Raw genomic sequence first — 19628 nt, forward strand, 5'->3', positions numbered from 1 at the left:
TGGACTGGCTATATTATAGTGGGGGACATGTGGCTATATTACAGTGGGGGACATGTGGCTATATTACAGTGAGGGACATGTGGACTGGCTATATTACAGTGGGGGACATGTGGCTATATTACAGTGAGGGACATGTGGACTGGCTATATTATAGTGGGGGACATGTGGCTATATTACAGTGGGGGACATGTGGCTATATTACAGTGAGGGACATGTAGACTGGCTATATTACAGTGGGGGACATGTGGCTATATTACAGTGGGGGACATGTGGCTATATTACAGTGGGGGACATGATGTGGATATATTACAGTGGGGGAGATGACGTGGATATTACAGTGGGGGACATGACGTGGATATTACAGTGGGGGACATGATGTGGATATATTACAGTGGGGGAGATGACGTGGATATTACAGTGGGGGACATGACGTGGATATTACAGTGGGGGACATGATGTGGATATATTACAGTGGGGGAGATGACGTGGATATTACAGTGGGGGACATGACGTGGATATTACAGTGGGGGACATGATGTGGATATATTACAGTGGGGGAGATGACGTGGATATTACAGTGGGGGAGATGACGTGGATATTACAGCAGTGGGGGAGATGACATGGATATTGCAGTGGGGGAGATTGTGGATAACTGGATTACAGTGGGGACTATATGGTGGTGGAATTTTCACAGGTTTTTGCAAATTCAATTAATTGCATTTTGCACATTTATCCAAATTGACTTTTAGATTCATATATTTTTCTAATTATTTTTCATATTTTTGGTGTTCTTGTCAATTCATGTGTTTACGTCATTTACGTCGTTCACTATTGTAATATTACGTTTAGCGCAATCCTATTTTTTCTATATTTTTTTCCTTGTATTGGGGTTTTGCAGAAGGATTGCTGCTTCCACTGAGTCTTAGGCGATTTTCGGCCGCACAAGATCGCTTCTAGGTCTTAGCGCAGTTTCTTTCCTTTTTTCCAGGTGAGCTCCCCTGCCTTCCCTGACTGGCGAGTCGGGCAAACGACTGCCCACTGTTTCGTCCTCCCCTGGAACGTCCTCCAGGCTACCGAAGCGCTTCCACATCCTGCCTCTACTTTGAGATAGGAATCAGTCCACACACACAGTGTGGTCATGGCGAGCGGAGGAACGGAGGAGCTTGAACGCCCCACGTTACTGAAATCCCCTGTATGGGAGCATTTTGGCTTCCCTGTCAAATATGATGATGAAGGAAAGAGGTTAGTGGATAAAACCGTGACGGCGTGTAGGCACTGTGGCACAAGAAAGCCATATGACACTGGAAACACATCAAGCATGGCTACGCATTTGAAGCGACATCACCCCGGTGTTTCACTGACAGGAGTGAAACTGAAAACGAAAGCTACTCAACAACCGCTTATCATCGCAGCATTTACGCAGCCACTTGTTGCACAATCAGACCGGGCTAAAGCCATCACAAAAGCCATCGGTGTGTTTATAGGTGCAGACATGAGGCCATATTCGGTTGTGCAAAACGAGGGCTTTAAACACATGCTGAAAGTGCTTGAGCCACGTTACAACATCCCGTCGCGCACCCACTTCAGCGAAAAGATTGTGCCAGATCTTTATGAGCAGGAGAAGAAAAAAGTTGTGGATGAACTATCCCGAGCATCCTCTGTTGCGCTCACGACAGACGGGTGGACATCCAGGGGAGCACAGAGCTATGTGACGATAACCGCTCACTTCATCACAGCAGACTGGGAGATGAGAAGTCCGGTGCTGCAGACACGTCCCCTCTATGAGAGTCACACAAGCACTCATCTTGCGCAGATACTGACTCAAGCAGTGGAGGAATGGAAGATGAAGAGGCCCAGTACTAATATCCCAGTCACAACTGATAATGCCAAAAATCAAATAAATGCAGTGAATGAGGCAGGACTGGGCCCACATATAGGGTGCTTTGCACATGTAGTGAATTTGGCATCACAGAAGGGAATCTCAATCAATAGGATGGACCGCCTCCTTGGGAGGATCAGGAAGGTGGTTTCCTACTTCCACCGAAGCACAACAGCTGCTCATGTGCTTAAGACAAAGCAAGAAATGCTAAAGCTGCCTACTCATAAGCTCATACATGATGTCCCAACAAGGTGGAACTCTACTTATGATATGATGGAGCGTTATCTGGAGCAGCAGGCAGCTATATTCTCTGCATTGACCGACAAGACCCTGAAGAAAAATGTCAAAGACATCATTACCCTGTCTGATGATGATGTGAGAGTGGCAGAGGAGGTCCTCCAGGTGCTTAAACCCCTCAAAACTGTAACATCTCTGCTGAGCACTGAAAGTTCACCATCTGTGTCAATGATCCTGCCGCTTAAAACAAGGATTCTACAATCCATGACATGGCTCCAAGTGTGGAAGACAGCATCATCACTCGAGATGTCAAGACTGCCATTAGAGAGGACCTGCAGCACAGATACACTTCACCCCCTACTCTACAGGACTACCTTCACAGATCTACTGCCCTGGATCCGAGGTTCAAGTCCCTGTCTCACATGGACCCTGCCCTACGCCAGAGGACATACAGTGACCTCACCACTGAGATTGTGAGCAGTCTGGGCACTGAAGACTGTGATGAGGTAAAGAAAAAGAATATTATTTAAAAATCATAAATTTAAATCTAAATACATTTTTTATTTTCGTAATAATGGCTTTTTTTAAATGTTATTATTTTCATATATAAACATGAAAATAAATAATAGGTTTAATTAATCAACATTTTTTTTTTTCTGCAGGGTCAAGCTGCAGAACCAACAGGAGCAAACTTGGACTCATCATCTCCTCCACAAAAGAAGTTGGCGATGGCAGAGCTTTTTGGAGAGACCTTTGCCACTTCCAGCAAAGACAACAAGACTCCTGCTGACATCATCAAAGAGGAGGTGGCATCCTACCTGGCAGCAAGCGGCATTACAGTGGATGGTGATCCGCTGACATGGTGGAAAAGCAATGAGTGTAGATACCCTCATATTGCCACGATGGCAAGATGCTATCTCGCTGTGCCAGGCTCTTCAGTTCCTTCCGAGAGAGTGTTCTCAACAGCAGGGGACATAGTGACTGCAACAAGGTCCACACTCTCCCCAGACAATGTAGACACCCTTGTCTTTTTGAAAAAGAATTTGAAATTATAAGCTCAGGAATGCTTTGCTTTCTTTCTTTTATTCTTCTTTGATGGTGTGGACATACTAGGCTTTCACAATCCATGTTTCAAGGAAGATGATGTGCCTTCTTATGTTGCACTTTCAGTTGTTTTTGGCTCATTGCCCATCGGTCCATGTTTGAAGGAAGGAGATATGCCTTTTTTTATGTTGCACTTTAAGTTTTTCATTATGTTACAAAGAAGAGATTATGCCTTTGTGCACTTTAACTTGATTTTATATATTTTCAAGTAATGTAAAAGTGTTAATAAACAAAAAAACAAAACTTATGTTTATTTGTCTTGTCTTTTTTTTTTTTTTTTTGTTAATCCGAAAATGATCCTGTTAGGGGCAACTCTTAAACAAGTTGCTTATAGTTTATATTGCTTTGTCTAATTATTGCTTCATATAGGAATTAAGACACAGAGTCAGGTATGTCTGTATCAAAGTTCTGAGCATCCCCCAAAAAGGACTGCTCCCTTTACTTTTTTTATAGGCAGTTCCAAAAGCAGTAATCTTATCGGCATTACCAAATGAGGTTAAGGTACAAAGAGTTTCTCATCAGCGAACATGTAATGATTATTCAGCAGTTCCAAATTCCATCTAGATACAGATTGATAGAACAATTGATACGTACACAGGTAAGAAAGGAGCACAAACAACTTAAATAGAACAATTGATACGTACACAGGTAAGAAAGGAGCACAAACTATTTAAATAGAACAATTGATACGTACACAGGTAAGAAAGAAACAGAAACAATTAAAGTGGAACTCTAAGTCATTATTTCAACCCTATCAATTTCCCCCTTTGACATCATTCTCTCCTTCCCCCTGGGTCCTCATGAATAAGTTCTAGTCAGTTTTTCCCCAGAGTCCTTTCCCTGACCGCGAGTTGTCAGAGGGGTAGAACCCATCCCCCTAGGTATTACCAACATCTTAAAATTCAAGAAGAGGAGTTTTATAGGAGTAGGGTGATGTCAATACACACTTATCAGTATACCCTGTCTATTCTCCTAATTTTCCTATTTAATTTCCTGTATACACATATATTCGTGATTGTAAGTGATATTAATATTAGAATAATAATTACCATTGGACTTAACAACCAGTGAAAGGTATTGGTTGCTGTAGAAGACATTCCACTAAATATATCCCACCAATGTGGTGCAGTATCCTGTTGTATCTGTGAGGAAAGATGTACTAGTCTACCTTTGTCAATAATAATTTGCTACTTTAGGATCATCTATAGCCCATTCGAAAGTTGTTGTTTCCTCTACTTCAAGTACATTAATACCAGGAGTCCATGCATATATTTGTAAAACAACAATCTTCAACAAAAAATCTGTAAGTAGATATTTCATCATGTTGTTTTCTCGGGTTGTTTCTTGCAATGTGATGCGTGTATCCAGGTAGGTTTTCCTTCCAGCTTTACTGAGGTGGCTGTGGTCAAGAGTACTTGGTAAGGACCTTCAAACCTGGGTTCCAATGTCTTTCTGGTGTGTTTCTTCACATATACATAATCCCCTGGTAGCAGAGTATGTGTACCTGTTATTGAATTAGGGTCTGGAAGAGAAGAATACACACTTTTGTGGATCTTAGTTAGACGTTGTTGTAATTGTATCACATATGCAGTCAAACTATCACATTGCAATTGCATACTCTGTGGAAAGTATAAACCCAATCTAGGTGCATTCCCAAAAAGTATCTCATATGGGGATAATCCTGTCTTTCCTGTTGGAGTGTACCTTATAGAGAACAAAGCCAAAGGCAGGCATTCTGGCCAAGGCTTGTTTAACTCTTGCATGGCTTTTTGTATTTTTAACTTTATTGTCCCATTTACTCTCTCCACTGATCCTGAACTCTGTGGGTGGTAAGGGGTGTGAAAACTTTGTTGAACCCCTAACATGGTCATCACATTCTGCATGATTTCTCCTGTAAAGTGTGTCCCCCTATCTGATTCTATGGTTTCAGGAAGACCAAACCTAGGTATTAACTCAGTGATCAGTTTCTTAGCTGTGGCTTTAGCTGTAGCCGATTTTACTGGATAACTTTCGGGCCAACCTGAGAATAAATCGATACACACGAGGACAAATTCAAAAGGGCCGCTCTTAGGCATTTGTATGTAATCAATTTGTAGTCTCTGGAAGGGGTATTGGGCCCGGACCTGGTGTTTTCGTGGGGTTTTTACTCTCTGTCCTGGGTTATTCAGGAGACAGATTTGGCAGGCTGCACAGTAGTTTCTTTCAGTGCTACTGAATCCAGGGGCGAGCCATCCTTGGTTCACAATCCTATACATGGAATTGGAACTGACATGTGTGGGTAGGTGAACTGCTGCTGCCATTTCTGGGTACAGAGAGGCAGGCAGGCATATTTTGCCTCCTTCCCTCCATACATTGTCAAGGTCTGGTGCTGCTCCCATCCTGACCCACTTATCTTTCTCGCTCTCCCCTGCTTGCTCCTGTAATTTACTCAGCTGCTGCCATGTTGGTTCTGGGATACTCACCTCTACCGCTGCTAAGGTCTCAGGGCTTCCTTCCCCTAGAGCTGCCTGTTTTGCAGTCAAATCTGCAAATGCATTTCCTTTTGCCTCAATTGTTTTTGCGCTCGTGTGTGCCGCTATCTTCATAATGGCTACTCGTTTAACCTTTTGAAGATTGTTCAGGACTCTCTTAATCCCTTCTCCATGTTTTACAGGTGTACCTGCTGCTGTCAGATAACCTCTAGCCCTCCATATGTGGCCATAATCGTGCGCTACACCATAAGCGTAGGCAGAGTCAGTGTAAATATTCCCTTCTCGTTCTTTTAAGTATTCTAGGGCTTGTTCTAAAGCTTTTAATTCTGCTTCCTGTGCTGACATGTGGGCTGGTAAGGCCTGTGCTTCAATTACCTGCGTATCAGTCACTACAGCATACCCTGTGTGATATTTACCCTTGTCATCAGCAAACCTACTACCATCTATATACAAGGTGTGCTCAGCATTTAAAATTGGTGTATCTGTAACATGTGGGAATCCCATTGTCTCCTGTTCCATGAGCTGAAAACAATCGTGCTGATCTACTTCTTTAAACAAAAGAGTGTCAGTGTCCTCATTTCTTTTCTCACTAGTACTATTAGTACTATCATTCCCCCTTGCCAAATCTGGTGACTGAAGAGGCAAAAAGGTGGCCAAATTTAAGGTTGTACAGCGCTGAAAAGTAACATTTGGAGGTAAGAGTAAAGTACACTGTAATCTTAATTGCCTAGCCATTGAAATGTGTTTGGGCTGTACCTGAGACAAGATTGCATGTATGTCATGTGTGGTATGCACTACGACTGGATTGTCTAGAACAATCTCTGATGACTTATCTATGATAATTGACACTGCAGCTACCGCCCGTACACAAGACGGTGAACCTCTAGATACTGGATCTAATGCTGCTGAAAAGTAAGCGACTGGTCTTTGTTTTACATGTGCCTGTGTCAGAACACCTGTGGCGTGTCCAGTGATCTCAGCAATGTACAGATTAAATATCTTGGTGTAATCTGGTATACCAATAGCCGGGGCAGAAATCAACAACTTTTTCAAAGTGATAAACGACTCATAAGCTACTTCTGTAAGCACATACGGTACAATTTTCAAACAATCGTATAATGGCTGCATCAAAGCGCTAGCATGTGGTATCCACTGTCTACAATATGACACAATACCTAAAAACATACGCAATTGTTTGAAATTCGGTGGGGGTAACATTCCCTTTATCACTTGAACCCTCTCCTCAGTGAGATGTCTTGTACCCTGTGATATACAATGTCCCAAAAAGATAACTTTTTCTTGACACACTTGTAACTTTTTCTTATTAACCTTGCAACCTTTTTCTGCCAAAAATCGCAACAAATTAAGGGTGGTGTGCAGGCTTTCAGTCTCTCACTTATCTGTGGAATTAATCCTTCCATAAACTGTCTATTGAAGGCTCAGATCGTGACTGGCAGCTCTAAATCCATTCCCTCATCTGCCATCAAACTTTCTATAGATAAGTAAAAGTCTGATACAGTCTGTCCTGGCATTTGTTTCATGGGTGATATTGACCCCCTCTCCTGTTGTTTTGCCTGACAAAAAGCTTCTAATCTAGCAATAAAAGGGGCCCTTGAGTCTATGTGTCTGACGTGTGTCCTGTCTCTAAATTGCCATCCCCCTCAGCTTGGTCTGCAGGTCGGTCATAAACTGGTTAAACAGGGTCAGAGTCATTTTATGTCTGCATAAATCCTCCTCATCCTGCCAGGTTGCTTCATGTGTATTCATTAACTGTGTCACAAATCTACAGAAAGCAGCTGGCTTTACTATAATGCATGTATCAGTGCGTACGGGAGCTACAGTTTCTGAATGAAATTCTTATACTCCACAAACCTGAAAAAAAAAAAAAAAAAAAACATTCTCTACCCTTAAGTACAGGATATATCTTGTGTGGTTTACGTTCTATGTCAGTATATGGGGGTGGGATGGTTGAACTAAGATTATTTAAAATTTCAACATTTTTTGTTCTTCTGTCTTTCATATCCCAACCATCACAATCTGGATTATGTTTCCACCCCTCTTCTTTTTCTCTATTTGAAACCTTAATTAAGCATTGAACCTGACTCATCCATTGCTTCTCTAACACCTCTCCTTGTCTGTCCTTTTTTATTTCACTTTTTTTTTTTTCACTATTTCACTCCATACATCCGGGTCTAAACCCGCTGCTCCTTTCACCTTAAATTTACGAAGGACATCCTTTAAGTCCTGTGCTTCAGTTTTCCCATAAATGTTCTTAATTATCTGTGGCACCGTATAGTGCGCCACAATTCCCTGACGGGGTTTTGTGTTCCTCTGGCCCATTCTAACAGTCCTGCCTAGGTAGCGTGTGGGACACTTAGTGTACAATATAATGCGGCTACAACATATACAAGAATGAATAATTACTTTATATGCTAGCCCAATAGCAAACCAGCTAAGTTACACTAGTTCCTCGTTGCCTTCCTCCTAGGGTGCTAGAATTCTAGAAACCTCTCCGGAATGAGATTTCTGAAACCGAATTACTTTATATGCTAGCCCAATAATAAATAATTACTTTATATGCTAGCCCAATAACAAACCAGAATGCGGCTACAACATATACAAAAATGCGGCTACAACATATACAAACATTCCTTTAAGTGGCCAGGTATCCGACTAGATCTCGGGACTTTGTTGAGACCTTATTCCCTCCCCGTATCTGGGAATCCCTCTCATACACTCTTATCCCTGCTTTATGGAGCAGACAGGGCTTATACTCTCAACCCGTCTATGGTTTATGAGTTAGATGTGAGGTTAAGCATAAGCGTCAGACCCCCAAGCTCACAAGCCCTCAGGTTCCCAATCGTGTGAGGTAAGGCGCATTCCGTTGCTTAGTTCGGCAATCCCCTTCTAACTCATACCATCCTTGACAAGGCTCATTCACTTTCTCAACAAGACAGACAAGACAAACACAGATAACAAAACAAACAAATAATTCCAGCAATATAAACTAAAATATGCAGTAATTCTAGACTCACCACTACAGAGGCTGGTGTTTTAAAACCAGGAGAACCGTAACTGACAGAACGGATAGGCACAAATCAGGGGAGCACAGAATATAAGAAAAATAAAGCTTTTTCTTACCTGCGCAGGTTTTTTTTGATCTGTGGTTCCCGGAATGCCTGTCTTTTTGTTCCGTCAGCCGCGTTCGTCCACCTCTTGTAGTATCATCGGTGAGTCCCTGTTCGGGCGCCAAAATGTTAGGGGCAACTCTTAAACAAGTTGCTTATAGTTTATATTGCTTTGTCTAATTATTGCTTCATATAGGAATTAAGACACAGAGTCAGGTATGTCTGTATCAAAGTTCTGAGCATCCCCCAAAAAGGACTGCTCCCTTTACTTCTTTTATAGGCAGTTCCAAAAGCAGTAATCTTATCGGCATTACCAAATGAGGTTAAGGTACAAAGAGTTTCTCATCAGCGAACATGTAATGATTATTCAGCAGTTCCAAATTCCATCTAGATACAGATTGATAGAACAATTGATACGTACACAGGTAAGAAAGGAGCACAAACAACTTAAATAGAACAATTGATACGTACACAGGTAAGAAAGGAGCACAAACTATTTAAATAGAACAATTGATACTGTCACGGGCATGGCCAGAGCGGAGGCTGTTGGAGAGGACTGTGTGCAAGCCTGTTGCCCACCGATTATGGGCCCTAGCATTTGAGGTGAATGAGAAATCCAGTCTGAACTGTATTAATCGGACTCAGTCATGTATATATTGTATGGGGACTCCTTACTGTATATTTGTGTCCCTGAAGAGGGAGGGGGGATTCCTCCAGCAGCCCCCTGCTGATAAGACTGATTCATTCTGCTGGGACACATCCTGTGAGGAGATGCTGGTGTTATCAACATGTGTTTATGTTAATTAAGAGAGCTGATCACATTAGCCACCAGCCCTGGCTAATAGACGAATGGTCTAGGCTGAGGAGGGGGGAGATTGTTGTTTGTATTGTTAATTGTATTAATGTGTGAAGCTCGGTGCCCACAAGACTGTCATCTGGTCTGGGTACATTTTGTAGTAAATTAGGTCATGTTAATTAGGTTAGCTTTGAGTCATCCCTGCTGTATAAAGGTCTGGGAGATCTCAAAATAAAGGTAGTTCTGATGTACTCCAAGACTGGTGTTGTCTAGTTCTTGGGGTTCCTATAGCCAGATCCATTGGACTCGTGTTCCAGAACTTAGGAAGCGGTATATGACGGAAGCACTCAAGCGGAGTGTGGGACGTTCCGTGACATTGGTGGCAAGCAGCGGGAAAGCTTCCTGAAGTCTGAAGTCTGGGACATCCAAACCTCCAACTGGATCCAAGATCAGCATAGCAGACTTCAGTCACCCCAGCGGAGATATGGACCTGGCATCAGAATTCCCGGGGCTGCTGCGGATCATCCTTTCAACGTACACCAGGACTGTGTCTGAGGATGAATACCTGGAGCTCAGGCAGCTGATTCGGGTGGAGCTCTGGATTGCAGCCCTCCGTCTCGCTGGTATAAAACAGGGCAAGTGCTTTCCAACCCAAGAGCAACGGGCCAGTGACCAACGGGCATTGCGGATGGCATTCCTGGGAGAGCAGCCCCAGGAGCAATGGGTGACTGAGTTGGACAGGTTGGTCCAGCAGGAGATAGAGCTGGACAATCGATATCGGGCTCTGCAATGGCACGCAGAGGAGGGATATTTAGGGGAGAGAACAGAATGCTCTCCGGAGGGATATGACTTTGGCGGCCCTGGATTGCTGTGGGAGAACCTTACAGATCTTTTTATGTTTGGCGATGAAGGGGAACCTGACCTTGAGGACATGAGAGACTATAGAGAGTCTATGCTCGGTCTTGCAGGGGTCTCAGAGCTCAAACCTGATCTGGACCATTTGCTAAGGAAGGAGCAGCATCTGGAAAGGGCATACAGGAAACTGCTAGAACAAGTTCAGCAGCATGCCAGAGAATCGGCAGTGGAAAATCCGGAGATTGCCGTCCCCAAACCTGAAGTGCTGACAACAGGGCAGAGCTCTGCTAACCTCTGTCCAGAAATGATAACATCTTCTGGGTTCCATGGACAGGAGATGGTGAACCCCTATTCCCCGACATCAGTTGCAGAGACATGGGATTTGATAGACTTTTCTGCTGAGGAAGAACAACCTGATGAGCCTCCAGCAGAAGAGCTGCTATCAGGGCCAAAGTTCACTGTGTTCTGCCCAGCACCAACAGTGGCTTCGGCCTTCCTGAGAGAAGAGGTAGTCGGCCTTTCTCCCACGACACTGACAGGGACATGTGATTTTCTGCCAGCAGCATCTATGGAGTTAAAACAAACTTCTCCAGCTGAAGATCTGGTAACTGAACAGAGGGTCCAAGACCTCTGTCCCACACTTTTACCACTTTCAGAGACTGGGGATTTAATAGACATTTCTGTAGAGGAGGAACCACCTAGCAAACCCCCAGCAGAAGTGCTGGCAACCGGACAGAGGGTCCAAGACCTCTGCCCCACACCTGCAGCAATTGTGGAGGCTCAGGGTGAGAAGATGGCAATCACTTCCCAGCAGCAGATACAGGGGGAGAAGGGAGAGGAGGTGTGTGTTGTCGCTCCCCAACAGTTGGCCAGGGTGGAGGAAGTGGGCTTTCCTCCCCAGCAAAGATCCGTGTACCTGGGAGACAGTACCATCGACATGTCGTCCCAGCAGCCAGATGAGGGAATGGAAAGGGAAGCAGCCGGCTCACCTCCCCAATGGCAGCTACACAGTTTGGGAGTGGAGGAAGCCAGCTGCCTGCCCCAACAGTTAGCCGGAGCAGAGGATGCGGAGTCCCCAGCAGAAGTGCTGGCAACAGGGCAGAGTGCTACCAACCTCTGCCCAGCACCGGCAACAACTACAGAGTTCCAGGGAGGCGGGGCAGTCGGCCTCCCTCTCCAACAGTTAGCCGGAACAGATGGTGTGGGGTTTCCAGCAGAAGGGCTGGCAACAGGGCCGAGGACTGCTGGACTCTGCCCTCAACTAACAGAGGATGGATTTCCTGTGAAGGTGGATGGGACTTCAGTGTCCGCCTGTATACCCCAGGGATGCTGGGCAGTGGGCCCAGATCCCCAACAGCATGACAGAGTGAGCCCAGTCACCCTGTCTTCTCTCCAGCGGCAGATATGTTCTCTGAGAGAGGCAGAGGATGGCTGGGTGAGTAATGCACTGTTTGGGATAATTTGTTTGGGGTACTGTGTGGGTACAGGCAGTAGAGGACTGGAGCTGTTTACTAACTTCGGAGTCAACCCGTCTGGGGTCTCCTCCTGTGTTAGTCTCCTGCCGAAAGGGGAGAAATGTCACGGGCATGGCCAGAGCGGAGGCTGTTGGAGAGGACTGTGTGCAAGCCTGTTGCCCACCGATTATGGGCCCTAGCATTTGAGGTGAATGAGAAATCCAGTCTGAACTGTATTAATCGGACTCAGTCATGTATATATTGTATGGGGACTCCTTACTGTATATTTGTGTCCCTGAAGAGGGAGGGGGGATTCCTCCAGCAGCCCCCTGCTGATAAGACCGATTCATTCTGCTGGGACACATCCTGTGAGGAGATGCTGGTGTTATCAACATGTGTTTATGTTAATTAAGAGAGCTGATCACATTAGCCACCAGCCCTGGCTAATAGACAAATGGTCTAGGCTGAGGAGGGGGGAGATTGTTGTTTGTATTGTTAATTGTATTAATGTGTGAAGCTCGGTGCCCACAAGACTGTCATCTGGTCTGGGTACATTTTGTAGTAAATTAGGTCATGTTAATTAGGTTAGCTTTGAGTCATCCCTGCTGTATAAAGGTCTGGGAGATCTCAAAATAAAGGTAGTTCTGATGTACTCCAAGACTGGTGTTGTCTAGTTCTTGGGGTTCCTATAGCCAGATCCATTGGACTCGTGTTCCAGAACTTAGGAAGCGGTATATGACGGAAGCACTCAAGCGGAGTGTGGGACGTTCCGTGACAGATACGTACACAGGTAAGAAAGAAACAGAAACAATTAAAGTGGAAATCTAAGTCATTATTTCAACCCTATCAATCCGATCCGTGACTCTGATCCGAGGAACGATCCGAACCGTGAGTTTTTTGATCCGTTGCACCCCTAGTGCTTACTATTTTAAACTTATGTTTTCTAATAAAATTCTACATACTTTTTATATTACTCTCACACCTCATTGCGTTATCTATCCCTTTTCAAAAGTCCCACCCAGAGGAAACTCAATTCTTTCAATGTTTAGTTACATTTATTGGTTGACAAAACAAATCTTTACATGAAATTAAAATACCGATTGCGTTACATGAACGTCTTGAAAAATCAATAAAAACACTCACAAAAATGGGCGTGCAGTCCCTTTGACATAATACTACCATGATAACTTCTCAGTAGAATCAATAACCTTGTGAAATACTGCAGGTAAGTAAGTGGTTAACAGTGTGAAATATATTAGACATTTGTTTTGTCAATAAAAGTGGCAGCTATGCAAAAAGAAAAATATAATGAAAAATTTAATCTTTAGAGAAAAATCTACAAGGCGGTTATTGATTCGGGAGAACGATTATCAATAGTATAATATTCAATACATCAGTATTTGAGAGAACATACAAGATAAAATCAACATGACATAATTAACCATTCAAAAATGGCTACTAGTCTGGATTGCTGGTTACCAGGATTTTTAAGACGAAAAAAAAGGTATGGCTTCTATTTCCATTGGTAAGCAAAACTTAATCAATTACCTCCCAGGGAGTTCTGTGAGTTTTAGGTAATATCTCCTTCAACCCCCAGGTGTCTCACATGTGTTTTGAGTTTTATCTTCTGAAGTTAATATGTTCTATTTTCCTAATATGTATTAGTTTATATAATGGTGAGAAGAATATATACCTTTAAATATTCTGGTAATCGGTCTAATATAAAATACACTCAGTATAATTTTGATTAATCACCATTACATAAAAATGGTTATATATATGTATATCTATAAATGTATATCTATCAAAACTGGTCTATCTATGAAAGACACATGTTGTTATATATATTAATCAATATCACATAAAATGATTATCTATATGGATACCTGTATAATTCATATATATATATATATATATATATATATATATATATCCAATTAATATTTGCTAAACATAGGCTACAGTCTTATATAGTTATAATCATGATTATATGTTTTTCATAATACTAATTACCGTATATACTCGAGTATAAGTCGATCCGAGTATAAGTCGAGGCCCTAATTTACCACAAAAAAATGGGAAAAACTTAGTGACCCGGGTATAAGCCTAGGGTGAGAAATGCACAGCTACTGTAGTGGACCTAGCTCCATAAAATATCCAAAGCTGGGGTTTATAGCACCAAGTGCCCCTGAGATACAGGGACCCAAAATCGGTTATAAGCCTAGGGTGAGAAATGTGCAGCTACTGTAAGTGGAAAAGAGGGTCAACAATGCCCATTTGCAGCCTCACTGTGCCCATTTGCGACCATAGGTCCCCCGAACTTCAAACTCGGTAGTTAAGGGTTCCTAGATGCCCCCTAGCTGCAGCCAAAATTTGGGGTCTCTGAACCCAAAGGGTCCCAAAATGACATTGCTGCAGATGGACACAGTTGACCGACTTTGGGGCCCTGTATCTCGGGGCCACTTAGTGCTAGGAACCCCAAATTTGGTGTGCAAACCCAGTGGACCTAGCTCCATAAAATATCCAAAGCTGGGGCCCCAAAATCGGTTCAGAAAATGTCAAGCACTTTTGTGCTTTTTCATTCTCTGCTGCAGAAAAGTGCTTGACATTTTCTGAACTGACTTTGGGGCCCCGTATCTGGGTTTGCACTGGGTTTACACACCAAATTTGGGGTTCCTAGCACCAAGTGGCCCTGAGATACGGGGCCCCAAAGTCAGTTCAGAAAATGTCAAGCACTTTTCTGCAGCAGAGAATGACATTTTCCGAACCGATTTTCGGGCCCCGTATCTCGGGGCCACTTGGTGCTAGGAACCCCAGCTTTGGATATGTTGTGGTACCGGTTCCACTGGGTTTGCACGCCAAGTTTGGGGTTTCTTGCACAAAGTGGCCCTGAGATACGGGGCCCCAAATTCGGTTCGGAAAATGAAATTTTTTGCTGCAGAAAAGTGCTTGACTCGAGTATAAGTCGAGGTGGGCACTTTCAGCACAAAAAAATGTGCTGAAAAACTCGACTTATACTCCAGTATATACGGTAGTTTCTTAAAACACTTCTACTTACAAAATCACACTTTCTTATATATTTATATATAGATATAGATATATCTATATATAGATAGATATATCTATCCATATTTTTTTATGTATTTATTTATTTAAGGTACTTATCTAGCGCTATCAATGTACGCAGCCCTTTACATATTCATTGTACATTCACATCAGTCCCTACCCTCAAGGAGCTTACAATCTAGGGTCCCTAACTCACATTCATACATACTAGGGACAATTTAGACAGGATCCAATTAACCTACCAGCATGTCTTTGGAGGAAACCGGAGTACCTGAAGGAAACCCACGCAGGCACAGGGAGAACATGCAAACTCCAGGCAGGTAGTGTCGTGGTTGGGATTCGAATCAGCGACCCTTCTTACTGCTAGGTGAGAGTGCTATCCACTAGACCACTGTGCCGCCCCAATATATATATATATATATATATATATATATATATATATATATATATATATATATATATATATATATATATATATATATATATATATATATATATATATATATATATAGATATAAATATATATATATCTATATCTATATATTCTTTATACCAAAGTTGTTGGGTCCGCAGATACTAAAATTATAATAATCTCTGTGACCTACATTATCATACATAATTCAAATGTCTTATAATAACATGTAGATATTTTAAAATATTTCTGACTCGCATAACCATTCACATCTTTCTAACACCATGTGTTATGATGGACTTAGTTTCAATGGATGTTTAGAAAGTTTCCACAATTCCTAAAATCTATCCACAATGAGTTGTGTTTGCCCAGGTGTTAGCTATTTAAACAGTTCCTCACTCGAACACAATAGGATTTGTTGGACACAAGTGTATTCTATGTGATAACAGTCTGTATAACCTTTTTTCCTATGGCTGTATGTGTCGCTTTTGTTTATCCACTAAAACCATGTAAATCTTTCCTTCACTTCCTGCCTATAGCCAGAGGAAATCCCTCCAAAGTGATGAAATCCCGGGTTGTCACCAGGATCACCAGTACTAGTGTCCCCATTGGAAGATTTACCCTCTATTACTGTTTTGGGGACAATATTTTATTTTTTCTTTCAATGATAATGGTAAACAGGACAAATTCAGAGGGTGAATCTCCATAGCGGGGACACAGCAATAAAAGACTGTCAGGTATTCTAATCCCTCTCCACTCCATTCAAAACTTAAAATAAAAGTTATTCAATTTTTAGTTATACTTTAAATATCTCTGTAGATGATGTTAGATTTTAGAACTTCTCCAGATCTTTGATTAGATGAGGATCGTGTTCCTTTAAGCTTTCATAGAGTGTATTTTTGTCAGATGCAGACCAGTTCCTGGTGAACGTGAAGAGTTTTCTCATCTGCTTCTGGGAAGTTTTTTCAGCTCGTATGGCATCATATCCTTCATCAGATAGCAGACCTTCAGAGACGAGATCATCCAGAATGGGATCCACCAGAACACAGCGAGCTATCAGTTTGTTGCGATGTCTATCCACAAAGTGCCCCACCCGGGATTTTGGGGCAGAAGAGGAGGAAGCTGTAATCAGAAAAAAATATATTCACACATCTTTATAAAATAAAAAGGGGATTGTTTAGTGAGAATTATATATTAGTCGTGAACGTTTTACAGCTTTTAATTTTAACACTGAGAATAATTTGCCATCCTACTGAAGCCTATTGTCTCCTAGAAGAAGGTTCTACTTATTTGCAGGGATTCAAGCATTTGTATGCACAGTTCCTAAGATCTATTGAATATTTAGAGGTAACAAAGGTGAAAAACATTTATACACTGTTCCAGAACTGAGGCCTTCTTCTTGTAGGAGCTCTACGTTCTTCTCAGGCTGCTATCAGCCCTGCACAGCTTGGCTTTTCAGTGGAGCTACTTGTTGTGTCACTGGCCCAAGCGAAGTCTTCCTATTGTCTTCAGGAAAATCCACAAGGATGGAAGGTCCATAATTACTGTACCGTAGTCCCCTTCAGTGAATTCTCTTTGTAGGCAGGTACAGTCTACTTTCCCCACTGTAGGTGGCGCTTGACCAGAGTGGTACGGCAACTGGAGGGGAAGTCAAAGGAAACCTGGTTTCCCTATGGTTTCCTGGTCTCCTGAGGCAACATTGTGGTTGGCTTTGCTGCTTTCAGTTGACTCTGGTGGCCATCTTGGGTCAGCAGAGCATTTTTATGTGCCTGCCCCTAGTCTTTGGCATGCATTTTGAGAGCGGAAAGTGTAGGGAAAGAGCACCTGTCTGTCAAAGAAAGTGAATAGCGGTAATGAAAAGTTCCAGACAAGTAGGGACAGGCTAGGGACACCATCCTGCATCGGAATCCTCCAAATTGGGCTTAGACTGACCAAGCCACATTCCGCCCTTGGAGACAGATGCTGTCAGTGCATCAGAACCTTCTCCGCTGTACATTTTTGCACAGAACTGGATTCCTTCCCACTGGGCTGATTGTAACTGTGGGTTGTTCCTTCGAAACAAGTTCTGTTATTTGCAACCGGACTCCGTGTGTTTACTGCCGCCGCACCACGCTGCACCCACCCACATCTTTAACCACTTCCGGACCGCCCACTGCACATATACTGGGGCAGGGCGGTCCGGCTGCACAAACCAACGTACCTGTACATCGGTCTGTGCATTAGATACAGTGGGCGTGCTCAATGTCCTCTGGCCACCCATGGTATGAGAGGCAGAACGAGGATCAGGGTAAAAAAGATGGATCCCCGTTCTGATAGGGGAGGAGAGAGAGAGATCAGCTGTTGCTAGTGATCAGGAACAGCGATCGCTCTCTACTCCCAGTCGGGCCGTCCTCCTGACAGTTAGAAAGCACCTGCCTAGGGAACACTTCACCCTTTGATCACCCCTAGTGTTCATATTCAGTCACAGACAGGGATGGATGGTGAGCTCACTCACCCCTTGGCAGTCAGTACCTCTCATCCAGATGTATCTGAGGCTGCTGGACTTCAAATTTACGGCCCCCACTTTCCTTTTCTGAGGCACAGCACCAGGGATCGGAGTGTGGGCAGACACAGAAGGGTAGGGGGGGAAGGAAGAGGAGCAGATCAAGCCCTTCCTCCTCTCCTGTCTGTGTGTGTGTGTGTGTGTGTGTGTGTGTGGGGGGGGGATTGATAGTGTTAGCTTTGGGCAGCATGAAAGAAAGTGTAACAGACACTCTTAGCTTAGACAACTGCAGCCAACAACCCTGCTGGAAAGCCATAGTCCAGTCTGAATAATGTGTCCGGGTTTCAGGCAGTCTGAAACCCGGACACATGATTCCAAACCCGATTTGTACGGATTAATCCCGGACAGGTGGCAACACTAACACAGTGTGATTGACTGAGAGAAACCAGTCATCACCAGGGCAGGTGCATAAGATGTAATATGGAAAAGCTCCCCCAAGGGGTTTTTTAGCAGCATAAAGGGGTTAAATTGATCAAAGAAAAAAAAAAAAGAAGTAACTATTTGTAAAATTCTTTTTATTGCCATATGAAATTCCAATAGCATGTATGAAATAAAATATGAGCTCTGATTATATGATACAAAACACATTTCATCATGAATAGTGAGGTTGATACAGTGGAGCAAGACATTATATTACAGAATGACAGCCACATGGACAGGGGTATCCAGGGGTATCTTTTCGCTGCTAAAAAACCCCTTGGGGGAACTTTTCCAATTTTTTTAGGGGTGTGCAGCCTCTTAATTTCTAAATGTGTGTTTTCTCTATTTCAGTGGATAAGATGTATTCTTCATTGTTTAGAACTACCCTGTTTCCCCGAAACCCCCCAAATAAGCCCTAGTTAAAGTCCCTGTAGGTCTTATTTTCAGGGTAGGGCTTATTTTCGGGGAAACCAGGTAGGGCTTATTTGGGGTGTAGGGCTTATATTGCAGCCATCACTGACAATCACGCTAGGTCTTATTTTTGGGGAAACGGGGTATATTTGAATATTGTTATTGAAGGCTGTATTTTTTTTTTGTATTGTATTGTTTTCTTTTTGTTTTTACCTGAGCTGGGGAAATGCCCAGAGGCTCTTTTTTATACTACTTACCTTTTCTTATAAACCAATAAAAATTATTTCCAAAATTTTAAAAAACGTGAGCGATGAGGGGTGGTGAGTCAGCCAGGACTTATGCCCCGTACACACGATCGGACATTCCGACAAATAAAATCCATCGTATTTTTTCCGACGGATGTTGGCTCACACTTGTCTTGCATACACACGGTCGCACAAAGTTGTCGGAAAATCCGATCATTCTGAACGCGGTGACGTAAAACACGTACATCGGGACTATAAACGGGGCAGTAGCCAATAGCTTTCGTCTGTTGATTTATTCTTAGCATGCGTGGCACTTTGTGCATCGGAATTGTCCACACACGGTCGGAAATTTACGCGAACGAATTTTGCTGTCGGAAAATTTTATGGCCTGCTCTCAAACTTTGTGTGTCGGAAATTCCGATGGAAAAAGTCCGATGGAGCCTACACACGGTCGGAATTTCTGACAACAAGCTCCGATCGCACATTTTCTGTCGGAAAATCCGACCGTGTGTACGGGGCATTAGTGTGAGAAGTAGGAGTAAAATAATGTGCTGACAGATCCAACAAGCCTCTTTACAAATTCACTGGCAGATTAACACCAGCCACCT

General features: G+C 43.1%; 2 protein-coding genes across 2 annotated transcripts in view; one reads left to right on the forward strand and one right to left on the reverse strand.

The window, feature by feature from the left end:
- The first annotated feature begins 1138 nt into the window (after positions 1-1138).
- LOC141147958 (E3 SUMO-protein ligase ZBED1-like) lies at positions 1139-3171 on the forward strand. The gene is made up of 3 exons (XM_073635116.1): positions 1139-2281; positions 2368-2622; positions 2779-3171. Exons 1-3 carry the CDS (start codon positions 1139-1141, stop codon positions 3169-3171), a joined length of 1791 nt encoding a protein of 596 aa, XP_073491217.1.
- A 12344-nt stretch (positions 3172-15515) lies between these two features.
- LOC141147959 (apoptosis-associated speck-like protein containing a CARD) overlaps positions 15516-19628 on the reverse strand; it is a 67151-nt gene continuing 63038 nt past the window's right edge. Inside the window, exon 6 of the mRNA XM_073635117.1 lies at positions 15516-16524. Within this exon, the coding sequence (XP_073491218.1) occupies positions 16235-16524 (290 nt within the window). The 3' untranslated portion in view covers positions 15516-16234. The remainder of the gene's footprint in view (positions 16525-19628) is intronic.

This window comes from Aquarana catesbeiana, linkage group LG06, assembly GCF_042186555.1.
Source record: "Aquarana catesbeiana isolate 2022-GZ linkage group LG06, ASM4218655v1, whole genome shotgun sequence".
In the NCBI taxonomy this organism is placed as follows: Eukaryota; Metazoa; Chordata; class Amphibia; order Anura; family Ranidae; genus Aquarana; species Aquarana catesbeiana.

Bases quoted from the DNA above. Each gene is read 5' to 3' on its own strand.
- LOC141147958 (XM_073635116.1), top strand. From the start codon at position 1,139: ATGGCGAGCGGAGGAACGGAGGAGCTTGAACGCCCCACGTTACTGAAA. The intron at 2,282-2,367 runs GTGCTTAAACCC...GCTTAAAACAAG, and splicing joins TGGCAGAGGAGGTCCTCCAG to GATTCTACAATCCATGACAT. The intron at 2,623-2,778 runs GTAAAGAAAAAG...TTTTTTCTGCAG, and splicing joins GCACTGAAGACTGTGATGAG to GGTCAAGCTGCAGAACCAAC.